The sequence below is a fragment of the Lonchura striata genome, chromosome 26, assembly GCF_050655825.1.
Source record: "Lonchura striata isolate lonStrDom1 chromosome 26, ASM5065582v1, whole genome shotgun sequence".
NCBI classification, from domain to species: Eukaryota; Metazoa; Chordata; class Aves; order Passeriformes; family Estrildidae; genus Lonchura; species Lonchura striata.
The window spans coordinates 5,129,145-5,150,386 of NC_140728.1; the positions used below are offsets into that span (position 1 = coordinate 5,129,145).

Sequence of the window (21,242 nt, forward strand, 5' to 3'; positions counted from 1 at the left end):
TGGTGGTGGGTGATCCCTGTTATCCCAGTGGTGGCCACAGTGACCTCCCCTTCTCCTTGTCCTGGTGGGAGGTGACCTCCTTCTCTCCTTGTCCTGGCAGTGGGTGACCTCGCCCCCTCCATGTCCTGGCAGTGGGTGACATCTCCTTCTCCTTGTCCTGGTGGTGGGTGACCTCTCCCTGTCATCCCAGTGGTGGCCACAGTGACCTCCCATTCTTGTCCTGGTGGGGAGTGACCTTGCCCTCTCCATGTGATGGCAGTCGGTGACCTTTCCCTCTCCTTATCCTGGTTGGCAGTGACTTCTTGCCCTCTTCATCCTGGTTATGAGTGACCTGTCCCTCTCCATGTCCTGGCAGTGGGTGACCTCTCCCCCTCCTCATCCCGTCCTCCATCCCTGCTCACTTTGTCCCTCCCGTCCCCCACGCAGGGACCGGGCGCCGTTCGTCTTCACCTCGGACATGGCGTACGTCATCAACGGCGGGGACAAGCCCTCCAGCCGCTTCCACGACTTCGTGGACCTGTGCTGCCAGGCCTACAACCTGATCCGCAAGCACACCCACCTCTTCCTCAACCTGCTGGGGCTGGTGAGAGCCGAGGGGCCACAAAATTCCCCTCAGCGTGGCACCAAGGGTCCCTTTGTCCCCTGTCCTCACCACTGTCCTCGCCGCTGTCCTCATCCCTGCCAGATGCTCTCCTGTGGCATCCCCGAGCTCTCCGACCTGGAGGACCTCAAGTACGTCTACGACGCGCTGAGGCCGCAGGACTCCGATGCCGACGCCACCACCTACTTCACCAGGTAGGGGACGCGGGTGGGTGACGCAGCAGCGGCTGGAGGGTCCCTGGGATGGTGGCACTGATGACACGGTGGCCTTGTTTGCAGGTTGATCGAGTCCAGCCTGGGCAGCGTGGCCACCAAGCTCAACTTCTTCATCCACAACCTGGCGCAGATGAAGTTCACGGGCTCGGACGCTCGGCCCACGCTGTCCTTCGCGCCCCGCACGCACACTCTCAAAACGTCCGGCCGGATCCGCGACGTCTTCCTCTGCCGCCACGAGAGGGTCTTCAACCCCAGCAAGGGCTACGTGAGTGGGGACAGCTGGGGACGGGCCCAGGCTGGGCTTGGGGCGCCCCAGCTCCCCGTCCCACCTCACGTCCCCACCTCTCTGCAGACCTACGTGGTGAAGGTGCAGAGGGACAACCCGGGCGAGGTCACCTTCGTGCAGCGCACCTTCGAGGAGTTCCAGGAGCTGCACAACAAACTGCGCCTCCTCTTCCCCTCCTCGCTGCTGCCCAGGTACCCCTGAAATCCCTCAGGACCTCCAGGGACTCCCCAAAACCCCCCCAGGACCCTCCTGAGTGTCCGTCCCCGCAGCTTCCCCAGCAGGTTCGTCATCGGGCGCTCGCGGGGCGAGGCGGTGGCCGAGCGGCGCAAGGAGGAGCTCAACGGCTACATCTGGCACCTGATCCACGCCGCCCCCGAGGTGGCAGAGGTGGGGACACGGGGTGGGGGCTGCAGGGAGGTGGGGACAGCGCCAGGGCCACCAGCAAGGTGGGGAAGGCTTGGGGACAGCGCAGCTCGTAGAGCATCAGCGCGTGATGTTGTCACTGCTGTCACCGCTAATGTCACCTCCTGACCCTGCAGTGTGACCTCATCTACACCTTCTTCCACCCCCTGCCCCGGGATGAAAAGGCAGCTGGAAACAACCCGACCCCAAAGCCGGCAGGTGGGGAAGGGGTGAATCCGGGGTGATTTTGGGGGGTGATTTTGGGGGGTGACATCAGGGGTGTCCCATCCCTCCTGTGCCCCTCTCCAGACGCCACGTGGGCTCGATCCCTGGGCAAGGTCGGCGGGGAGGTGAAGCTCTCCATCTCCTACAAGAACAACAAGCTCTTCATCATGGTGATGCACATCCGAGGGCTGGTAGGACCGCGGCGCCCACGGCAGCGGGGTTGGGGAGCTGTCCCCTCCCTGCGCTCACGGCGCGTCCTCACTCTGCCCCGCAGCCACCCCTGCAGGACGGCAACGACCCCGACCCCTACGTCAAAACCTACCTGCTGCCCGACCCCCAAAAAACCACCAAGAGAAAAACCAAAGTGGCCCGAAAAACCTGCAACCCCACCTACAACGAGATGGTAGGAGGCACCGGGATGGATTTGGGGCGTCCCCACGGGGTGGCCGTGGCTGAGGGTTTGTCCCCTGTGGCGAGCACATTTCTCTCCCTCTCAGGATTTTTCATAGAGGTGCACAGAGAGAAATGAAAGAGAAAGCAATTTCTATTTCTGCTCCTTGTTTATCCTATGTAGAATGTGTTTGGAGAATTGTTTACCTGGGGTGATTGCTTAATTAAATTCTAGTGAAGATTGTTTGAGCCTGATGGCCAATCCAACCCACCGGGGGCTGGACTCTTGAGAGAGGGTCACCAGCTGTGTTAGAGTCAGAAAAAATAATATGTAGTCTTAGTATCCCTCTTTTATATAGTATATTAATATATTTTAGCATAGTTATATTAAAGAAATTAAAACCTAGAGTGAGTACTTGATTAGATTCTAGTGAGGATTGTTTGAGCCTGATGGCCAATCCAATCCACCTGTGTCTAAACTCTTGAGAGAGGGTCACAAATTATGTTAGAGAAAGTAGTATATAGTTTTAGTATCCTGCTTTTATATAACATATTAATCTATTTTAACATAGTTATAATAAAGAAATAATTCAGCTTTCTAAATTAAGTCAAACATCATCATTTCTTCCCATTGGGTTCACCTACATTAACAATAGTCCCCTTTGTGTCCCACAGCTGGTGTACGACGGGATCCCCCGGGGGGACCTGGAGCAGCGGGAGCTGCGGCTGAGCGTGCTGAGCGAGGAAGGATTTTGGGAGAATATCCTGCTGGGGGAGGTGGGAATTCGCCTCCGCGACCTGGACCTGGCCCAGGAGAAGATGGGCTGGTTCGCCCTGGGCTCCCGCGGCCACGGCACCCTCTGAGCCCCCGCGGGGACCCCCGGGTGTGTCCCCAAAAGGGCGCTGCCCTGGTGGCTTCTTTTTTAAAGTTTACCTTGTGTCAAGGGAGCAACGCGGGGAGGGCGGGGCGCGGGGCGGTTCGGGGGTGATTTCTTCCTTTGGGATATCCTTATTTTAAATTTTTTTTAATAACGAGTAGCGTGAGCACCGGGGCACCAAGGAACTGGGCAATTCCCACCCCGGGGTTTCGCTCCCAAAGGAGAGCGGCGTGGCGAGTTGTCCATTCCGTGTGGCTGCCGGCCACCCTTGCTGTCCCCGTGTCCTGGGGACATCTGTGTCCTTCTTGCCTGCCCCCGGGTGCGGGCTTGGTGCCTGTGGTGCTTTGTTTACAGCGACAGCTCCGTAAACGGACGAAATGTTTCTCAGGATCGAGAATAATTAACTTTAACCTTTATATTAAAAGTTTTAAATATTGGCTCTGGTGGCAAGTTGGGGCGTGGGGGGCGGGCTGGCTTCTCGAGGCTGGGCGAGTTGGGACCCTCCGGTGTCGGGACCTTGGAACACGGGAATGGGATTGAAAAAGGGGTGAAAGGCAGGGGGTGGCACATCTGCCCGCACATCTGGGCACACATCTGGCCACCGCACCCTCTAGAACGCGGAGCCCTGGGAGTCTGGGGTACGCCTCCTTCAACACTCAAAACCCGCCAGCTTCTGTCCCAGTGCGCTCCTCACCCTGCGCTGTCCCTGGGGCTGACAAAGTGTCCCCAGAGTGTCCCCAAGGGGTTCCCAAAGGGTCCCCAGAGTGTCCCCAAGGGGTTCCCAGAGTGTCCCCAAAGTGTCCCCGAAGTGTCCCGGGACCAAGCCCGGGTGGGCGCCCCCCGCTCCCCCCGCGCCGCCAGGGGGCGCTGCCGCGCGCCGCGCGCCGGCTGATGCAATCCCCGCGGGGCGTGGCCACACGTGGTGGGCGTGGCCCCGCCGGCACCGCCCAATGGGAGGCTGAGACGCCAAGTGGGCGGGGCGACGGAGGCCCCGCCCCTCCCTCTGGGGGCGGGAAGCGCTGAGGCGGCGGCGGCGCCGCCATTTTGTGCTGAAGCTGCCTCAGGATGGAGTCGCAACCCTCGCCGGAGCTGCCCGCCGCCCGCCGAGCCCTCAGCCTCACCGCCCCGCCACGGAGCGCCGCTCCACACACCCCTCCGCACCGCTGGCAGCGCTGAACGCCCTCATGGAGCACCGCGCTGGCGAGCGCCCCGGTTTGGGATGGGCGCGCCTGGGGCTGGCCGCGGCCTGGCCGAAGCTGGCGGCGCCCGGCGCGGCGGGCTCATCCCAGGCCAGCCCGCCCTTCTCGTGGCTGCGGGCCGTGTCGCAGCTGCTGCCGCCGCTGCCCGCCCTCCTGCAGCGGCTGCTGCCCGGCCCCGCGCTCAGCTCCGCGCTCTGCCCCGCCAAGCCGCCGCCGCCGCCGCCGCCCAAGGACGCCTCGGAGGAAGCCCCGGAGAAGCGGCTGGAGGGCGGCGCGGAGCACCCGGCGGGGATGTGGGGAGCGCGGTTAATGCGGAGCAGCCCGGGCGCCCTTCGCATGGACTGGTACGTGCTGGGCTTGGAGCAGGGCAGGAGCCACCTGCCGCAGCCCCTGCGAGCCGAGGGCTTGCCTGAGGCGGAGTTCCTGCGCAGCAAGCGCCTGGCGTTCCTCCAGCGCTGGCAGCTGCCCGTGCCCGAGCCCGACCACGGCTACCACAGCCTGGAGGAGGAGCAGCAGCAGCAGCATGGGGGTGTCTGCCGGGAGGTCGCGGGTAGCGAGGGTTTGCAGCGCCCCGAGGATGCGGCGAGACAGCCCGCAGGTGTCCCCGTGGGGCAGCGCCGTGCGGCGGAGGAAGGCTTGGCTGCAGAGGAATGTGAGGACTCAGCGGAGCGAAACTTCACAATTTCCACCAGACCTGCCTGTGGGAATAAATTAATCGATTATATCATCGGCGGAGTATCCAGTGGGGAGGAGAGTGAGGATGAGGAAGATTGGGATGATGAGGATGATGATGATGATGACGGGTTTGACAGCGAAGAGCTGCCCTCGGACTCAGACGCCGGCAGCCAGGACGGGGAGAGGCTTCATCTGTGGAATTCCTTCTACAGCTTGGATCCCTACGACCCTCAGAACTTCACAGCCACCATCCAGACGTCTTCCAGCGAGCCGGGAAAGGGAATGTCGGACATGGAGGAGGAGGAGGAGGAGGAGGAGGAGGAAGACTCGTGGGCAGAGTCCTCCGAGGGCTCTCCGAGTTGCGAGGAGGACGAGTGGGACTGTGAGAGCGTGGATGAGGCGGAAAACTTGAAACTTTGGAACTCGTTCTGTAGCTCGGACGATCCCTATAACCCTCTGAATTTCACGGCGACCTTTCAGACAGCGGAGAAAAAAGGCACGCCGGTTTTCCCAGGGGCAGAGCGGGCGACTTCTGTCACCTCGGAGCATTTCTCCGTGTGTAGGGTACAGCTGGAAAAACACAACTGCGGGAGCACTGAATTGGGGCAGAGCAGAGAGAAAACTGCGAGTTCCAAGCGGAAAAAGGTATACATTTTATTAATATTTTTCTGCTTTGGGATTGTTAAAAAAAAACCGGAATAAACAAAACAACAAACCCCACACTGCGCCAAGTGGGGGTGAGGTCAGCGTTCCAGATCGTGCTTCCATATGTGCTGATCATTTCCCTGGAATGCTGCGCCTCATCCTTGGCACGTGATGGGAAATTTTGAGACGCGCTGACGACCGGGGCAGAGAATTTTTTTTCTCTATGGAGTCCCGAGTTCGCTTTCTGTTTTGAGTTGTAATTTCTGTTCTATTTCCTCTTACGGTTTCGACGTCAGAGAAACTCCAGGGCTGGGGTGGAAATTTTTTAACTCCAGAGCTGTGAGGAGTTTCCCTGAAAAGCACCACTTAAAAGGAAGTTATTTAGGACCTGAAACCGAAAAATTTTCAGGATTTTTTTTTTCTAACCCAAATGGACTTGTTGAGTGTTCTGGAAGTAAACTGAGATTCCCATATAAATCATCCCAATAGATGTTATTAAACAGTATAACATTAAATTATGTTATATCTAACACAACATAACATAACAACATAACATAACAACACAACATAGCAACATAACAACATAACAAATATTATAAATTATATTAATTATAAGTATGGGGTAGTTATCTATGAGGTAGTTATTTATAGAAAGGATGTAATCAAAAACTGGACTTTTGAGCCCAGATTAACTTGATTTTTTAAAATAATTTGGGAAATAGTATTAATAATAATAATAATAATAATAATAATAATAATAATAATAATAATAATAATGCCTGTGCTGGGATGCGGATAAACAGGAATTTATTCTAAATTTTATGGTGCTGCAGATGTTCCAGGTGGATACCTCAAACATTTGGATGAGGAATGACTTGAATGCCAAATCCCTGTGCAATCCAGTGGTGGAACAAATCGTGCGAACAGCAAATATTTGCAATTCTTTTGTATTTTTTACAGCAGATACATTTATTTTCTCCCTTAATTTCAATGAATAATTAATTTGGAGCACTCCCAAGTGGCAGGGCTGCGATTCCAGCAGGAATTTTGGGCTCAGGTGCTGTCGGAGCTGTGGTGAAAGAAGGGATGAGCTGGCTGCAATATCCCAAATGACGTCAGAGCCTCGGGAATTGTGGCTCCGACTGATGTAAAAAGGCTGCAAGGTGGGGACGGGCTGATGTAACAGCTCCTAAAGCAGAGGCCAGGCACATTCCCGGGAAATTTTGGGGTTATCCAGCCAGCTCAGGGCGGTTCCCCGCTGGAATCCTGCAGCGTTTTGCTCCTGAAGCCATAAAAGCTTTGGCTTGGCTGCACTTCGGCCTCAGCTCAGCTGGGAGGGCACGTGGCACCTGCTGGCCCTGCTCCCACGGATTTTTGGGATCAGGGAATTCCTGGATCCTCTGATTTTTGGGGTCAGCTTTTCATCCTAACCACTCTGGGATAGTGGGAAGTGTCCCTCATGGAATGGGATGAACCAAACCCTGGTGAAATTCCACATTTTCCTGGCCCAAACCCTGGTGGAATTCCACATTTTCCTGGCCCAAACCCTGGTGGAATTCCACATTTTCCTGACCCAAACCCTGGTGGAATTCCACATTTTCCTGACCCAAACCCTGGTGGAATTCCACATTTTCCTGACCCAAACCCTTGTGGAATTCCACATTTTCCTGGCCCAAACCCTTGTGGAATTCCAAATTTTCCTGGCTCGAACCCTTGTGGAATTCCAGATTTTCCTGTTTTCTGGGAAGCTTGGAAGTTCCCTGCAGCACAGACACCCTTCTCTAATTTGTGCTAATAAATCCTAGGGATGGAGCAGCACTTTTTGTGCATTTCCATGTTTTTTTCCTGCTTCCAGGAATGTTTGTCCTGTAGCAGAGTTTTTGAGGAATCGATCCTGATTTTAGAGGTGCTGACACTCCAGTTTGTGCCTTTTTATGGCTGAATGCAAAGGCACAAATAATCCAGCAGGAGCCTAAAATAAACTGGGTTTAACTCAGATTTAAACCCATACCATAATCTTAGTCTAAACACTGCCAAGTGCAGATCTCGAGCCTATAAATTCCTTTATTTACTTAAAATAGCTGCTAAAACGAGTTAAAAGTGACAGTGTGTATATATTTTTAATTTCATTACATAAACTCCACCCCCTGGAATCCAGGAGGGATTGTGACAGTTTTTGTGTGTGTATTTTAAATTTTCTTACATGAACTGCACCCCCTGGAATTCCAAGAGGGATTGTGACAGTTTTGGTGTGTATATTTTTAATTTCCTTACATAAGCTCCACCCCCTGGCATTCCAAGAGGGATTGTGACAGTTTTGGTGTGTATATTTTTAATTTCCTTACATAAGCCCCACCCCAGGGCGGTTGTTCCGGTCATGTTGGGATGAGTGTTCCTGTTCCTTATCTGTCCCCATGGTGACTCACGGGGCTCTTGACTCAACAAAACCCTTCTGTTTTTGTTTTTTTTTTTCTTGGGAGGGGTTATTACATGATCCTCAGGGATCCCACAGTTACAGGAAAGATCCCACAATCCCAACAGCTGTCCCACAGTGCCAGCAGCAGGGATCCCGCAGTTCCAGGAAGGATCCCACAGTGCCAGCAGGGATCCCACGGTCCTGAAAGGATCCCACAGTCCTGGAAGGATCCCACAATCCCAGCAGCTGTCCCACAGTGCCAGCAGGAGGGATCCCATAGTCCCAGGAGGGATCCCACAGTCCTGGAAGGATCCCACAATCCCACAGTTCCAGGAAGGATCCCATAGTCCCAGGAGGGATCCCACAGTCCTGGAAGGATCCCACAATCCCAGCAGCTGTCCCACAGTGCCAGCAGGAGGGATCCCACAGTCCTGGAAGGATCCCACAATCCCACAGTTCCAGGAAGGATCCCATAGTCCCAGGAGGGATCCCACAGTCCTGAAAGGATCCCACAATCCCAGCAGCTGTCCCAAAGTTCCAGGAGGGATCCCACAGTGCCAGCAGCAGGGATCCTACAGTCCTGGAAGGATCCCACATTTCCAGCAGCAGGGATCCCACAGTCTAGGAGAGATCCCACGGTTCCAGGAGGGATCACAGCAAGTCATGGGAGGACAAGAAAGAGAAAAAGGCTAGGACGCGCCCAGATTCCTCCATCTTGTACCCCTGACTTACATTCTAAAAAACCCCAAAATTCTACTTTTCCACCCTGTGTCAGTTTAAATATCACACTGCTAAAACCTTTGTGACTTGTTATTCCTCATCCGGAGTTGGCAGCTTTGAAACCACAGATGTTTTTTGACTTCTTGCCGGAGTCTTGAGACAACCAGGGCAGCCAGAGGGGTGTCCTGGACTCAGACAGAGCCAGACATCTTCATTTCTTCCCTGAGCCAGAAATTTTATTGTATCACCCATGGAAATGGATTTTCCAGGAGGGCAGGAGGTGTCCAGGGAAGGCTGGAGGTCAGCCCGAGTTTGTCTGCCAGGAGATCTGATAGTAAAAGGGTTTAAAATCATGGGGATTTAGGGTTAGAAGGAAAATTAAGCTTATTATGCCCCGGGAAAGTGTAAACCTTGTACTTGCTAGAACTGCACCTGTGTAGCCGGTACATGATAAATGATATAATTATTAGATGTGATGATTGGTTAGTAATTAAATATAATTGCTGTTTAATGGTAAGAATATTCATGAGAAACTGTGGTCAAAGAAAGATCACGAGAAACTCATGTTTGGGTAAAGTCAATGTATAGAATAGAACAATATAAGCTGAATAATGAATATGTAAGTTATATAAGGATAGAATATAAAACACGTTCAGCTCGAGAGCCGTGTCAGAGTCAGATTTGGGTCTGTAGCCCTGATTCCCAGAGCTCCCAATAAAAGCACCTGCATGGAATCACATCCTGTGATTCTGTGTGTGCCTGACAGTGATACTGATAGTAAAAAGGTTTTTAAATCATAGGGATTTAGGAGTAAAAGGAAAATTAAGCTTAGTAGGCCCTGAAAAAAAAATAAATACCCTAGGTACATGTAGGCCTAAGGTATTTCATTTATATATAATTTATATATATATGTATATTTATATATAATTTATATATACAATATATGTAACTTATGTATACATCATTTAACAGGTGCTAGAATTGCACCTGTGTAGCCAGTACATGATAAATGATATAATTGTTAGATGTGATGATTGGTTAGTAATTAAATATAATTACTGTTTAATGGTAGGAATAATCATGAGAAACTGTGGTCAGGGGCTTGAGAAAGATGACAAGAAGTCCGTGGGTCAGAGATGGTCACCCCGACGTGTCCGTGTGTCCGTGCCCTGCAGGGCTCAGCAGATGTTCTGACACCTCAGAGCTGGCTGTGGCAAGCACATTTCTCTCCCTCTCAGGATTTTTCATGGAGGTGCACAGAGAGAAACGAAAGAGAAAACAATTTCTGTATCTGCTCCTCGTTTTTCTTATGTAAAATATATTTAGAGAATTTTTTACCTAGAGTGAGTACTTGATTAGATTCTGGTGAGGATTGTTGGAGCCTGATGGCCAATCCAATCCACTGTGGCTGATCTTGAGAGAGGGTCATGAGTGATGAGAGAGTTAAGAGTCAGAAAAAACAGTATGTAGTCTTAGTATCTTCCTTTTACATAGTATATTAATATATTTTAGCATAGTTGTAATAAAGAAATTAAAACCTAAAGTGAGTACTTGATTAGATTCTAGTGAGGATTGTTTGAGCCTGATGGCCAATCCAATCCACCTGGGGCTGGACTCGAGAGAGAGAGGGTCACAAGTTGAGAGTTAGAGTCAAAAAATAGTATGTAGTCTTAGTATCCTCCTTTTATATAGTGTATTAATATATTTTAGTGTAGTTATAATAAAGAAATCATTCAGCCTTCTGAATTGAGTCAGACATCAGCATTTCTTCCCATTGGGTTTGCCTGCATTTACAATAGGTGGCATCAAAAACCCAGGCAGCATTCAGCCTCACTCAGAAGTGGTCACCCACTGCCACCACAGCTGGGAGATTATTGCAAATGCAGGTGAGCCAGTGGGCAGAAATGATGTCTGGCTCCAGTTCAGAAGGCTGAATGATTTCTTTATTATAACTATACTAAAATACATTAATATACTATTTAAATGAAATACCGAATCTACACTAACTACCAAATCTAACTAACTCCCAACTCAAAATCCTCTGTTGAGAGCCCAGCCCCAGGTGGGTTGGATTGGCCACCAGGCTTAAACAATTCTCACCAGAATCCAACCAAGCATCACCCCAGGTAAACAATTCTCCAAACACATTCCAGATAAGAAAACAAGGAGAAGAAATAGAAATTGTTTTCTCTTCCTTCTCTCTGTGCTCCTCTATGAAAAAATCCTGAGAGAGACAAGAATGTGCCTGTCACAGGTAATAATTAGCATTGACTTCATGATTGCAGAAAGCTGATCAATTACTTTATTTTGTCATTTCATATTATATTATACTAATTAAGAAACTCGGGAACCCTTCCAGCCAGTGCAATCCAGCTTTGACCTAATTAGTCAATCAACCCAAACACCATCCAGTGTCCAATTAAGAAATCACAAATCTCCATGACACATTCCACATGTGCACGACAGCAGTGCAACAAGTGGAGATAGGAATTGTTTGTGGTTGTTTTCTCTGATTTCCCTCACAGCTTTCCCCAGGAAAATGCCTGGGGCAGTCTGTGCCTGCTCTCTGTGGCCAGAGAGCTGCTGCCACACTCGGGTGGTGGTTCATGGACTCGGGTGTTTATTGTTTCTTATCAGTGTTCCAGCCTCACAGCAGGGAGTTCTGCAGTCTTTCATTAACCTGGCACAAAATGCCCAACGATCTCTTGTTATGAGGTCTGTTAAGACTAAATTTCAATTAAGAAATGACACCTGGATTATTTTCACTTTTAACTCAATAACTGATCCCCCAAAGCCATGGAGAAGAAGGAAGAAGAAGGTGAAGAAGAACAACCTGCCTCAGCCCTAAAACCTCCATCTTCCTTCATATTTATTTCTATGTTCTAAAACCCTAAACTCTTAAGTTTTCCACCCTGTGACATTCCACACTTCTAACGTGTTACGTGGTTACAGTTTTTCCCCAATGCCTATTACCTATATTAAATGGTGATTTTCTATCTTTTATATGTACATTACGTGTTACATGTTTACAGTTTTCCCCAATGACTATTACCTATATTAAATGGTGATTTTCTATCTTTTATATGGTACATTACGTGTTACATGGTTACAGTTTTTCCCCAATGCCTATTACCTATATTAAATGGTGCTTTTCTATCTTTTATATGGTACATTACGTGTTACATGTTTACAGTTTTCCCCAATGCCCATTACCTATATTAAATGGTGATTTTCTATCTTTTATATGGTACATTACGTGTTACATGTTTACAGTTTTTCCCCAATGCCTATTACCTATATTAAATGGTGCTTTTCTACTCTAAACCAATCTGTGAGTGCCAACATCACCAAGAACATGGAGGTGAGGAAGGAGAAAGAGGGAGGACAGGGCAGGCCCAGATCCCAAATCCATCTTAAACCCTCTGACCCCCATGTACAAAACCAAAACCCCCTGTACAGCACTCAAAAATTCTTCCCTTTACTTTGTGACTACTTCTACTCTAATATCTAAACTTTTGTGACTTCTTGTTCTTCCTGCAAGGTTGGTAACTCATTCCATGGCTCAAACCCAAAATCACAGCTGTTTGCAGCTGTGCCAGGGTCTCAAATGCTTCTGACCTGGGCCTGGAACCTCCAAAAATGTCTGAGGGACGTTTTGAGTTCTGACACAGCGTGGTTTGATGAGAATTCCTGATGGAAACCTTTCTTTTTTCCAGGTGACATTCCATGAGGAGGTGACTGAGTATTACATCAGCAGCGAGGAGGACCGGAAGGGGCCGTGGGAGGAGATGGCTCGGGATGGATGCAGGTTCCAAAAACGCATCCAGGAGACCGAGGAGGCCATTGGCTACTGCCTGAGCCCGGAGCACAGACTGAGGGTATTCCACAGGCTCCAAAAATTCCATTCCCAGAGGACTGACCCCCTTCTAGCACCTTCAAACTCCTGGAATTTGCCTGACCCTTAAATTAATGAAATCTCAACCACCAGTGGCAGCTGCATGTGCTGAAATGGGGAGAGAAAAAAATGGGATTTTATTTTTGTCCCTTATTTTTTTCCCCCCCACTTTGATATTCAACAAATTCTCCTTTTGATATCCAGATAAAACCCCCTGGAGCTCCCTGAATGAGGTGTTTTAATTGCATTCCTGTTAATTAGCACTTTGGGTTCAATCCATTCCCCAAAAAATGCCTTTTCCTGCCGTACCTTGGGAAGTGTGGGGACTGTTGCGTTGGATTTTTGCACTTTGGAAAAACAAAAAAAGAAAACAAAGCAAAACCTATTTTGAAGGAAATATTTATAGGGTTCATTCCCTGGAATTGCAGTTTTGATTTAAAATTCCCTGAGGGATGTGCGGGTGAGGGTTTTAATTTGTTTTTGGGTTTTTTTGGTTTTTTTTTTGTTTTGTTTTGTTTGTTTGTTTGTTTGTTTTTTGTGTTGTTGGGGGGTTTTTTTTGTGGGTTTTTTTTGTTTTGTTTTGGGTTTTTTGGTGTTTCTCCTTTTTTTCCAGCTTCTCCAAAAGCCTCATTTTTAAAAATCCCTTAATTTAAGGGATTTTTTTCCCACTTTTTTTTTTTTTTTCTGGAATAATCCAATGTTTGAGTGCTTCTGGAGCTTTTTGAGGTTTGGTTTGATTGATTTAAATAATTCCCTTTTCCAGAATTATTCCGAAAGGTTCTGGCTGCTTGTCCCAACAAATTCCTTGGTTCTTAGGACAAGGAAATTCCTCATCCTAATTAATAATTAAAGCTTAATGAGGCTGTGGATGATGCTTGAATTTAGGGAGGAAAATTCCTGAATTATTTAATGAATCTTTGCTGTAATTCTGCTTTGGGAGAGGGATTGAAGTGAATTTTTATATCCAATCTGCTTGTCCTGATAATTTTCTTGGATTTAAGGAAATTATCTTGGATTTAAGGAAATATAAAGGCAACAATTCCCCGTTTTCTTTCCCAAAAATCAGTATTAACTCTTTGTGTCTGCACTGGGGTCACCAAAAACATTTCAGTGAGAGGACAAAACTCTTTATTTATATTCTTAATTTTAAATATTACATTATTTAATCAAAATCATTGAGGGAAAAAGGGGTTTGGAGCTGGAGGTTGGTGTGGGAATTTTCCAAGCAGGGAACAAAAATGGAAAAATTCCAGTGTTTGCACAGAGCTGGGTCAATAAATCAATTATTTGTTCAGCTGGCCAGAATAATTTCCATTCTGTAGAAGAAAAACCTTTAAGTGCTTTAAATTTATCCTTAATTCCTTCAGTTTTTAATTTGGAAGAAAATTCTTTATTCCTGCTTTATCCTGACTTGAAAAAAACCAGAATTTTTGGATTTATCTTTTATTTTTATTGCAGGAAGTGGCTTCTCTGGGTTGAAAAATCCCCTTTTTGTGGTGCAATTAGAAAATTCAGGGGATTCATTAAATTAGAGTTGTTTTAATTCAAATTCCACCTGTTTGCCCTCCCAAAAATTGGATTTTTTCCCTCCAAAAATAACTAAAAATTTGCATCAACCCCTCAAATCCTGAGAAATCCACTTGGAATTTTTGAGGATTTTACTCACATTGGATTTGCTTTTTAATTCAGGGGTGGAAAACCGACCAAAAAAAAAAAAACCCAAAAAATGGAATTGCAAGAAGGAAAACGTGTGGATTTATGATCATTCCAAGGAAAACACACTACATCCATTTTTCCATGGATCTCCCAGCTGGTTTTTCCCAGGAATCTCCCAATCCCTGGAATTTTGGGATTGTGCTGCTTCAGTTCTTTATGGACAACTCGGATTTTTTTTGGTGCTCAGGAGAACCTTGGGAGCGCTGGGAATCCACAGCTGCTTGGACAAATGGGATTTAAAGAAGGAACAGCTTCTTCCAAAGGGTTGAAACTTTGGAAAAATGAGATTTTTTTAAATCAAAATTCCCATGGATGAGCTTTTCCCACTTCTCCAACCTCCTTTTTTCCAGCTATTCCAGCAGCAAATTGAATGGAATTACCACCAAACCCATCCCTGAACACCTCAGAACTCCCTTTTTCCCTCTAAAATTCCTTTAAAAAAAAAATATTTGGGAAGCAAAACTTGGAGGGATTTAAATCAAAACTGTGATCTGCAGATTTTTATTTTTGTATCATTTCGGGAAGAGTTTGGATTTGGCTTTCTATGGATTTTCCTTGATTCGTGGCCGCTTTGTTGGGTTTTTTCTACCTAAAAATTCTATTTCTGTACATAAGAAACTATTCAGGACTAATCTGTGCGTTGTAATAAAGAGATTTGCAAGATAAATCTGGGGAAAATTTGGGGAAAAAACGGCTTAAAAATCCAATTTTCAATTGAATTTCTCAGCAGTGAGAAGCTGTGGTTGTCATTCCGTGGGTTTTGGAGCAGGGAATTCCATCCAAAAACTGGAATTCCTGGCAGGAGCTGGGAAATTTTGGGAAAATTATCCCAAAATTAGGATTGCCTGGAGGAATAAACGGGATTTTTCCAGGGATTCCCAAGGAATGAGATGAAGGATTTTTGGGATTTAATTAAAATCCTGCTGCCACCTCCCTTTGGAGGTGACGCCCCCAGGATTCTGCTCCACCTGTGGTTGTTCCCTGGGAATCTCTGGAATTTTGGGGGTGTTTTAGGAAGAAATTCCCAGTTCCTGGAGATTTATTCCTTAAAAAACAAGTTTCACTCAGAATTCCCACCTTGGAGCACAATCCATGTTTTCCCCTCTTCGTTTTCACTTTGTTCATCCCCTAAAACACCCCAGGGTTGATTTTCATGATTATCAGGATTAAAAAAAACCTGCTGGAATAAAGAAAAAAAACCAGGGAATTTCCTGCAGTATTCCTGAAAAAAAAAGCTGGATATTGGGAATTTTGGAGAGTTTTTAAATCCGATTTTTAAATTCGGAAGAATTCGCTGCCTCTAAAATCTGCTTTAAAATGAAAATTGGGATTTTTCCTTGCTGGAAGTGGCACAGTTGGGGGTGCAGGTCTTGGCAGCACATCCAGCTGGGAATTCCACTGGGAATTCCTTATTCCACCAGGCTGCATTTGGAGGAGAATAATTCCTGCCCCGGAGCTGCAGCTTCTCCACAGGATTGAGGCATTTGTTTGGAGCCCCTGAGCTGCTGCTTTGATCCCAAAATTCAGGTTTTTTCTGGAGCTGGGAAGAGGGACAAGGAAGGAAGGTGGAATTTTGTCACATTCCAGGGAGAGACTGGAATTGCAGCCCCCCCTTGGCTCCGAGTGGGGTTTAATCCAAGGTTTATTTGGGTTTTTTTTGGAGGGGATAAAGGAATTTTAGTTAAGAATAAAGGATTGGAGCTGCCCTCAGGATAAAAATCCGGCTGCTTTCCCCTTGGATGGATGCTGCTCTCTTGGCCTGGGTTTTTTTTGGGATGCATGTGGAATTTTAGCCTGAACTGTGCTCACCTTCCATTGCTGCTTCCTGCCAAAAAAAAAAATCATGGAATGGTTTGGGATGGGAGAAACATCAAAACTCCCCCAGTCCCACCCCTTTTCCCTATCCCAGGGATGGGGCAGCCACGGATTCTCTGGGAATTCCATCCCAGCCCCTGCCAGGGAGGAATTCCCAGTGTCCCATCTGGGCCTCCTGTTAAATCCAGCAAAACCTCAGGATGTGGGAATGTGCCCCTGGAGGAGGAACTGCTCCTTCCTTCCTTCCTTCCTTCCTTCCTTCCTTCCTTCCTTCCTTCCTTCCTTCCTTCCTTCCTTCCCTCCTTCCTTCCCTCCCTCCCTCCCTTTTCTTTTCCCCTTTTCCCTCCCTTCTTTCCCCTTTTTTCTTCTCCCTTCCCTTCCCTTCCCTTCCCTTCCCTTCCCTTCCCTTCCCTTCCCTTCCCTTCCCTTCCCTTCCCTTCCCTTCCCTTCCCTTCCCTTCCCTTCCCTTCCCTTCCCTTCCCTTCCCTTCCCTTCCCTTCCCTTCCCTTCCCTTCCCTTCCCTTCCCCCCCCCTTTTTTTCCCCCTTTTCCTTTTTTTCCCTTTTCCCTCCTCCTTTCCCCTTTTTCCTTCCCCCTTTTTCCCTTCCCATCCCTGCTCCCTCCCTTCCCTCTCCAACAAAACGGGCTCCCCAGGAGCCGTGAATCCGTGCCAGCCGTGCCCTCGGCATGCCAGGCACATCCCTTCCTCTGGAACACTGGCAATCGGGGATCCTTTGTGCCAGGCAGGACGTTTGGATTCAGCTCCTCTTCCCCATCCTTCCCGGGCTGTTCCTGGAGTAATTCAGGTTGGATTTAGGGTGGAACGAGGTGCTGGCAAAGAGGGAAAAGCAGATCCAGGTGGAAAACATTCCCAAGAGCTGCAGGGATGTTCGCTGGTGGATTCCAGGGAATCGGGGCTTGGCTGGAGCTGCCAGGGGGACGCCGTGGGATGGGTGAGCAGAGGGTGACCAGCAGCAGCTCCCTGCGTGGCCAGGCCCAGCATTCCCAGTGGGAGCGGTGCAGGGAGCAGCCGAGCATTCCCCGGCACCATCCCCCAAACCGCCAGGAATTTACAACCGGGTGCAAAGAGCAATTCCGGCTTTTCCTCAGCACCTCGCCTGATTCCCGGCTTCTGCTCCAGCTGGGAATGCCAGGAGGGAACCAAACGGTTCGGGATTGTGGCCGTGGTGTTCCCAGCCTGGAATGAGCTGGGACCTTGGACTGGGGCACGCCTGGAGTGGCACAGAATTCCCAGAGAATCCGTGGCTGCTCCATCCCTGGAAGTGTCCAAGGCCAGGTCGGGCAGGGCTTGGAGCACCCTGGGACACTGGAGGTTGTCCCTTCTTTCCCTAAATCCTTAAATCCCATCCCAACCATTCCATGATTCCAGTCCGGCAGGGGACATCGCGTGGGGACAGTGGCAGCCCCGCATCCCTCGTTCTCAGCCGCATTCCCGATTTTTTTTTTTCCCGGGAATCTTTTGTCCAGAAGGTGGTGCCAGAACCGTTCGGGACGCGCCGCCAGCGCCGAGGCCACCGCCCCCGCTGAGGTTGTCCCCAAAGTGCCACCACCTCTGAGGTTGTCCCCAAGGTGCCACCACCCCCTCTGAGGTTGTCCACAAGGTGCCACTGCCCCCACTGAGGTTGTCCCCAAGGTGCCACTGCCCCCTCTGAGGTTGTCCCCAAAGTGCCACCACCTCTGAGGTTGTCCCCAAGGTGCCACCACCCCCTCTGAGGTTGTCCCCAAAGTGCCACCACCCCCTCTGAGGTTATCCCCAAGGTGCCACTGCCCCCTCTGAGGTTGTCCCCAAAGTGCCACCACCTCCTCTGAGGTTGTCCACAGGGTGTCACCACCTCTGTGGTTGTCACCAGTGTGCCACTGCCTCTGAGGTTGTCCCCAAGGTGCCACTGCCCCCACTGAGGTTGTTCCCAAGGTGCCACCACCTCTGAGGTTGTCCCCAAAGTGCCACCACCCCCTCTGAGGTTGTCCACAAGGTGCCACTGACTCTGTGGTTGTCGCCAGTGTGCCACTGCCTCTGAGGTTGTCCCCAAAGTGCCACCACCCCCTCTGAGGTTGTCCCCAAGGTGCCACCACCCCCTCTGAGGTTGTCCCCAAAGTGCCACCACCTCTGAGGTTGTCCACAAGGTGTCACAATCTCTGAGGTTGTCCCCAAGGTGTCATCCCCTCTGAGGTTGTCCCCAAGGTGCCACCACCCCCTCTGAGGTTGTCCACAAGGTGTCACAATCTCTGAGGTTGTCCCCAAGGTGTCATCCCCTCTGAGGTTGTCCCGAAGGTGCCACTGCCCCCTCTGAGGTTGTCCCACGGTGTCACAATCTCTGAGGTTGTCCCCAAGGTGCCACCACCCCCTCCCATGCTCCGGATGAGCTTCGGGACGGGAAAAGCCAGGGCGGGAGCGGCAGCCGCCCGCGTGTGCGGAGCAGCGCCCGGTTCTGTGACATTCCTGCGGCCTGAGCCACCGCTGGGGCAGGAAATGTCCCCAGCCGGGCTCCGTGTCCCTCGGCGGGGTCACCGCGGGCCGGGTGTCCTCCCCGCCGCGGTGACAGCGCTGTCACCGCGCCGCACGTCCCTTGTCCCTTCTCCAGCTGCTCCCTCCCTGTGCTCCGTCCCGGTCCCGGCGGGATTTGGGCGCCTGGCGCGGTGTGGAGGAGGTGGCAGCTGGTGGCTTCTCCCTGGGGACATCGGCGCTGCCAGGAAAATCCAGGAGAGGGAAATCCGGGAAAGGGAAATCCGGGAAAGGAGGGGGAAATCCGAGAAAGGAAAGGAAAATCCAGGGAACAGAAATCCAGGAAAGGGAAGGAAAATCCAGGAAAGGAAAATCCAGGAAAGGAAAGGAAAATCCAGGAAAGGAGAGGAAAGGAAAGGGAAATCCAGGAGAGGAGAGGGAAATCCAGGAAAGGAAAAGGAAAAGGAAAGGGAAAGGAAAAAGGATGCTCATCCCCCAAACCAGCATCCCTTTCCAAGGCCATGGATCTGTTCCCAAGGCTTTTGTTATCCCAGGAAAAAGCAGCCAATCCACCTGTCTTGGGAGGGGATGGGATTTGGGCACCCCAGGAGTCACCACAGCCCTGAGCCGGCTCCAGCCTGAGCTCCTGATTTATTCCCCTCAATCCCAGATCCCTCCACTTCCCCATCTTGCTCCTTCTTTGGGGGAAAAAATGAGAAATTTGGGGCACAGCCACGGATGGATGGGGAGGGTGGGAGTTTGGGATTTGTGGTGGGAACACAGAGCAGGTCACCCAAAGGGACAGATCCCTGTGGACAATACTGGATGTCCATCCCTGGAATTGTCCCAGAATGGGGCCTGGATTAACCTGGGACATGGAAAATGGCACTGGATGAGCTTTAAGGTCTCTCCCAACCCTAACCAGTCTGGGATTCCATGGAAACAAAAAGCCTCACTGGTATTCCCAAATTCCTCTGGAATGGAGCTTTTCCAGGTGAAAAAATGCCCAGGGAATTGTGCTGTTCCAGGTGAATCAATGCCCATGGAACAGAGCTTTTCCAGGTGAAACAATGCTCAGGGAATTGAGCTTTTCCAGGTGAAACAATGCCCATGGAATTGAGCTTTTCCAGGTGAAACTGCCCAAGGAATTGAGCTTTTCCAGGTGAATCAATGCCCATGGAATTGAGCTTTTCCAGGTGAAACTGCCCATGGAATTGAGCTTTTCCAGGTGAAACAATGCCCATGGAACAGAGCTTTTCCAGGTGAAACTGCCCAAGGAATTGAGCTTTTCCAGGTGAAACTGCCCAAGGAATTGAGCTTTTCCAGGTGAAACTGCCCATGGAATTGAGCTTTTCCAGGTGAATCAATGCCCATGGAATTGAGCTTTTCCAGGTGAAACTGCCCATGGAATTGAGCTTTTCCAGGTGAAACTGCCCATGGAATTGAGCTGTTCCAGGTGAAACAATGCCCAGGACGGTGGCAGCGCCAGGGTGCCATCAGCTGCTCTCCCTGAGGCACCAACCAGACGTGTTTTTCTCATCCAGTGGTTCAAAGAATTCCGGGAAAAGCTTTCGGGGAACTGGTTTCCCCAAATCCCAGCTCTGATGTGGGGACTGAGCAGGAAAAACCCCGAAACGCTTCGGTGGCCGTGGTGGTGCTGGGTCAAACGTTCAGCTCCATCTTGGAAGTCTCTTCCAACCTTAATAATCCTAAAATCGCTGCTTTGAGAACCAAGGAGTTTTTGGGAAGCAGGAAATTTTTTTTTTTTCCTTTTTTTTCCGCCTCTCCCGAGCCAGCATCTCCCTGCTGGTGCCACGAGCAGCTTTGCAAAGGCAGGAGGACAAATTGGCTCCTTCATTCAGCGGCCCAGGTGCCTCCCAGACCCCACCTTTGGCCTTAAAAGACATTTAATTGAGGGCTGCGAGAGCAAATACCCGGTGGGCAGCCCCAGAAGTGCCGCAGATAATCATCAGGGTGCCCTACATACGGCTTGGCTGCGAGATCAGACGGGCCAGAATGAATCCCACATTGTTCCAAATGAACAGGAGAGGGAAGTAACAACTCCCTAATTACTCACCTCGAGTTAATTGATGGTAATTACAGCGAGTAGGCACTGGAGGAAGCAGTGACGGGCCGGCCCTGGAGAGTCACGGGGAGGGAGGGCTGGGAGTGTGCCGCGGCTCCGAAGGGGTTAAACTCCATGGGTTTGGTCGGGAATTTTTTTTTTTTTTTTTTTCTTCTCTTTTCTTTTCCCTCCCTCCCGGGTTATTCGCAGCAAACAGAGCCGGGGTGGAAGGGCTGAGCTGAGCCTTGTTCCCGAGTGAGCCGGGTGTTGTCCTGGCCGGCAGCGCGGGGCTGCTCCGAGCCCCCCGTGCCACCCCCATGGCGGGGGATGACATCGACTGGCTGGACCTGCCGGGCAGGTGGACCTACGGCGTCTGCGGGGACGGGAGGATCTTCTTCATCAAGTACGGCCCTGCCCCGAGCCGCCCTGGGCTGGGGAGGGGGCTCCGCTGGGGCTGGGGGGGCTGCAAATTGTGGGGGGCTCGCTTTGGGGTACACAGGTGTCCCTCCTGCTGCCCCATGGCACGGCCGCCTCTCCTGTCCTCCCGTTTCTCCCTTCTTGGGCTGTCGCAGTTCTCGTCCCTAAAATCCACTCGCTCTGGAGCAGTGCCCCCCGTGGTGCCAGGAGCCTTCCCCA

The 21,242-nt window shown here is 50.3% G+C and overlaps 3 protein-coding genes across 7 annotated transcripts in view; all 3 read left to right on the forward strand.

Annotated features, from left to right (window-relative positions):
- The window catches only part of PIK3C2B (phosphatidylinositol-4-phosphate 3-kinase catalytic subunit type 2 beta), a 36,355-nt gene extending 32,919 nt beyond the window's left edge, over positions 1-3,436 (forward strand). For all 3 annotated transcript variants that reach the window (XM_085561283.1, XM_085561281.1, XM_085561282.1), the window contains 9 exons: positions 427-583; positions 686-795; positions 880-1,081; positions 1,169-1,293; positions 1,372-1,489; positions 1,642-1,723; positions 1,814-1,920; positions 2,004-2,132; positions 2,795-3,436. In XM_085561283.1, coding sequence (XP_085417409.1) covers positions 427-583; positions 686-795; positions 880-1,081; positions 1,169-1,293; positions 1,372-1,489; positions 1,642-1,723; positions 1,814-1,920; positions 2,004-2,132; positions 2,795-2,983 — 1,219 coding nt within the window. In that variant the 3' untranslated portion in view covers positions 2,984-3,436. The remainder of the gene's footprint in view (positions 1-426; positions 584-685; positions 796-879; positions 1,082-1,168; positions 1,294-1,371; positions 1,490-1,641; positions 1,724-1,813; positions 1,921-2,003; positions 2,133-2,794) is intronic.
- Positions 3,437-4,043: 607 nt separating this feature from the next.
- Positions 4,044-14,930, forward strand: PPP1R15B (protein phosphatase 1 regulatory subunit 15B). The gene is made up of 2 exons (XM_085561303.1): positions 4,044-5,516; positions 12,369-14,930. The coding sequence occupies exons 1-2, from the start codon at positions 4,182-4,184 to the stop codon at positions 12,615-12,617; spliced, it is 1,584 nt and encodes a 527-aa protein (XP_085417429.1). The 5' UTR covers positions 4,044-4,181; the 3' UTR covers positions 12,618-14,930.
- Positions 14,931-18,641: 3,711 nt separating this feature from the next.
- The window catches only part of PLEKHA6 (pleckstrin homology domain containing A6), a 62,187-nt gene continuing 59,586 nt past the window's right edge, over positions 18,642-21,242 (forward strand). Inside the window, exons 1-2 of one of the 3 annotated variants that reach the window (XM_085561293.1) lie at positions 18,642-19,965; positions 19,998-21,009. In XM_085561293.1, coding sequence (XP_085417419.1) covers positions 20,924-21,009 — 86 coding nt within the window. In that variant the 5' untranslated portion in view covers positions 18,642-19,965; positions 19,998-20,923. Of the gene's footprint in view, positions 21,010-21,242 lie in introns of all 3 variants that reach the window. The other 2 variants (XM_085561294.1, XM_085561295.1) reach the window with 2 other exon arrangements.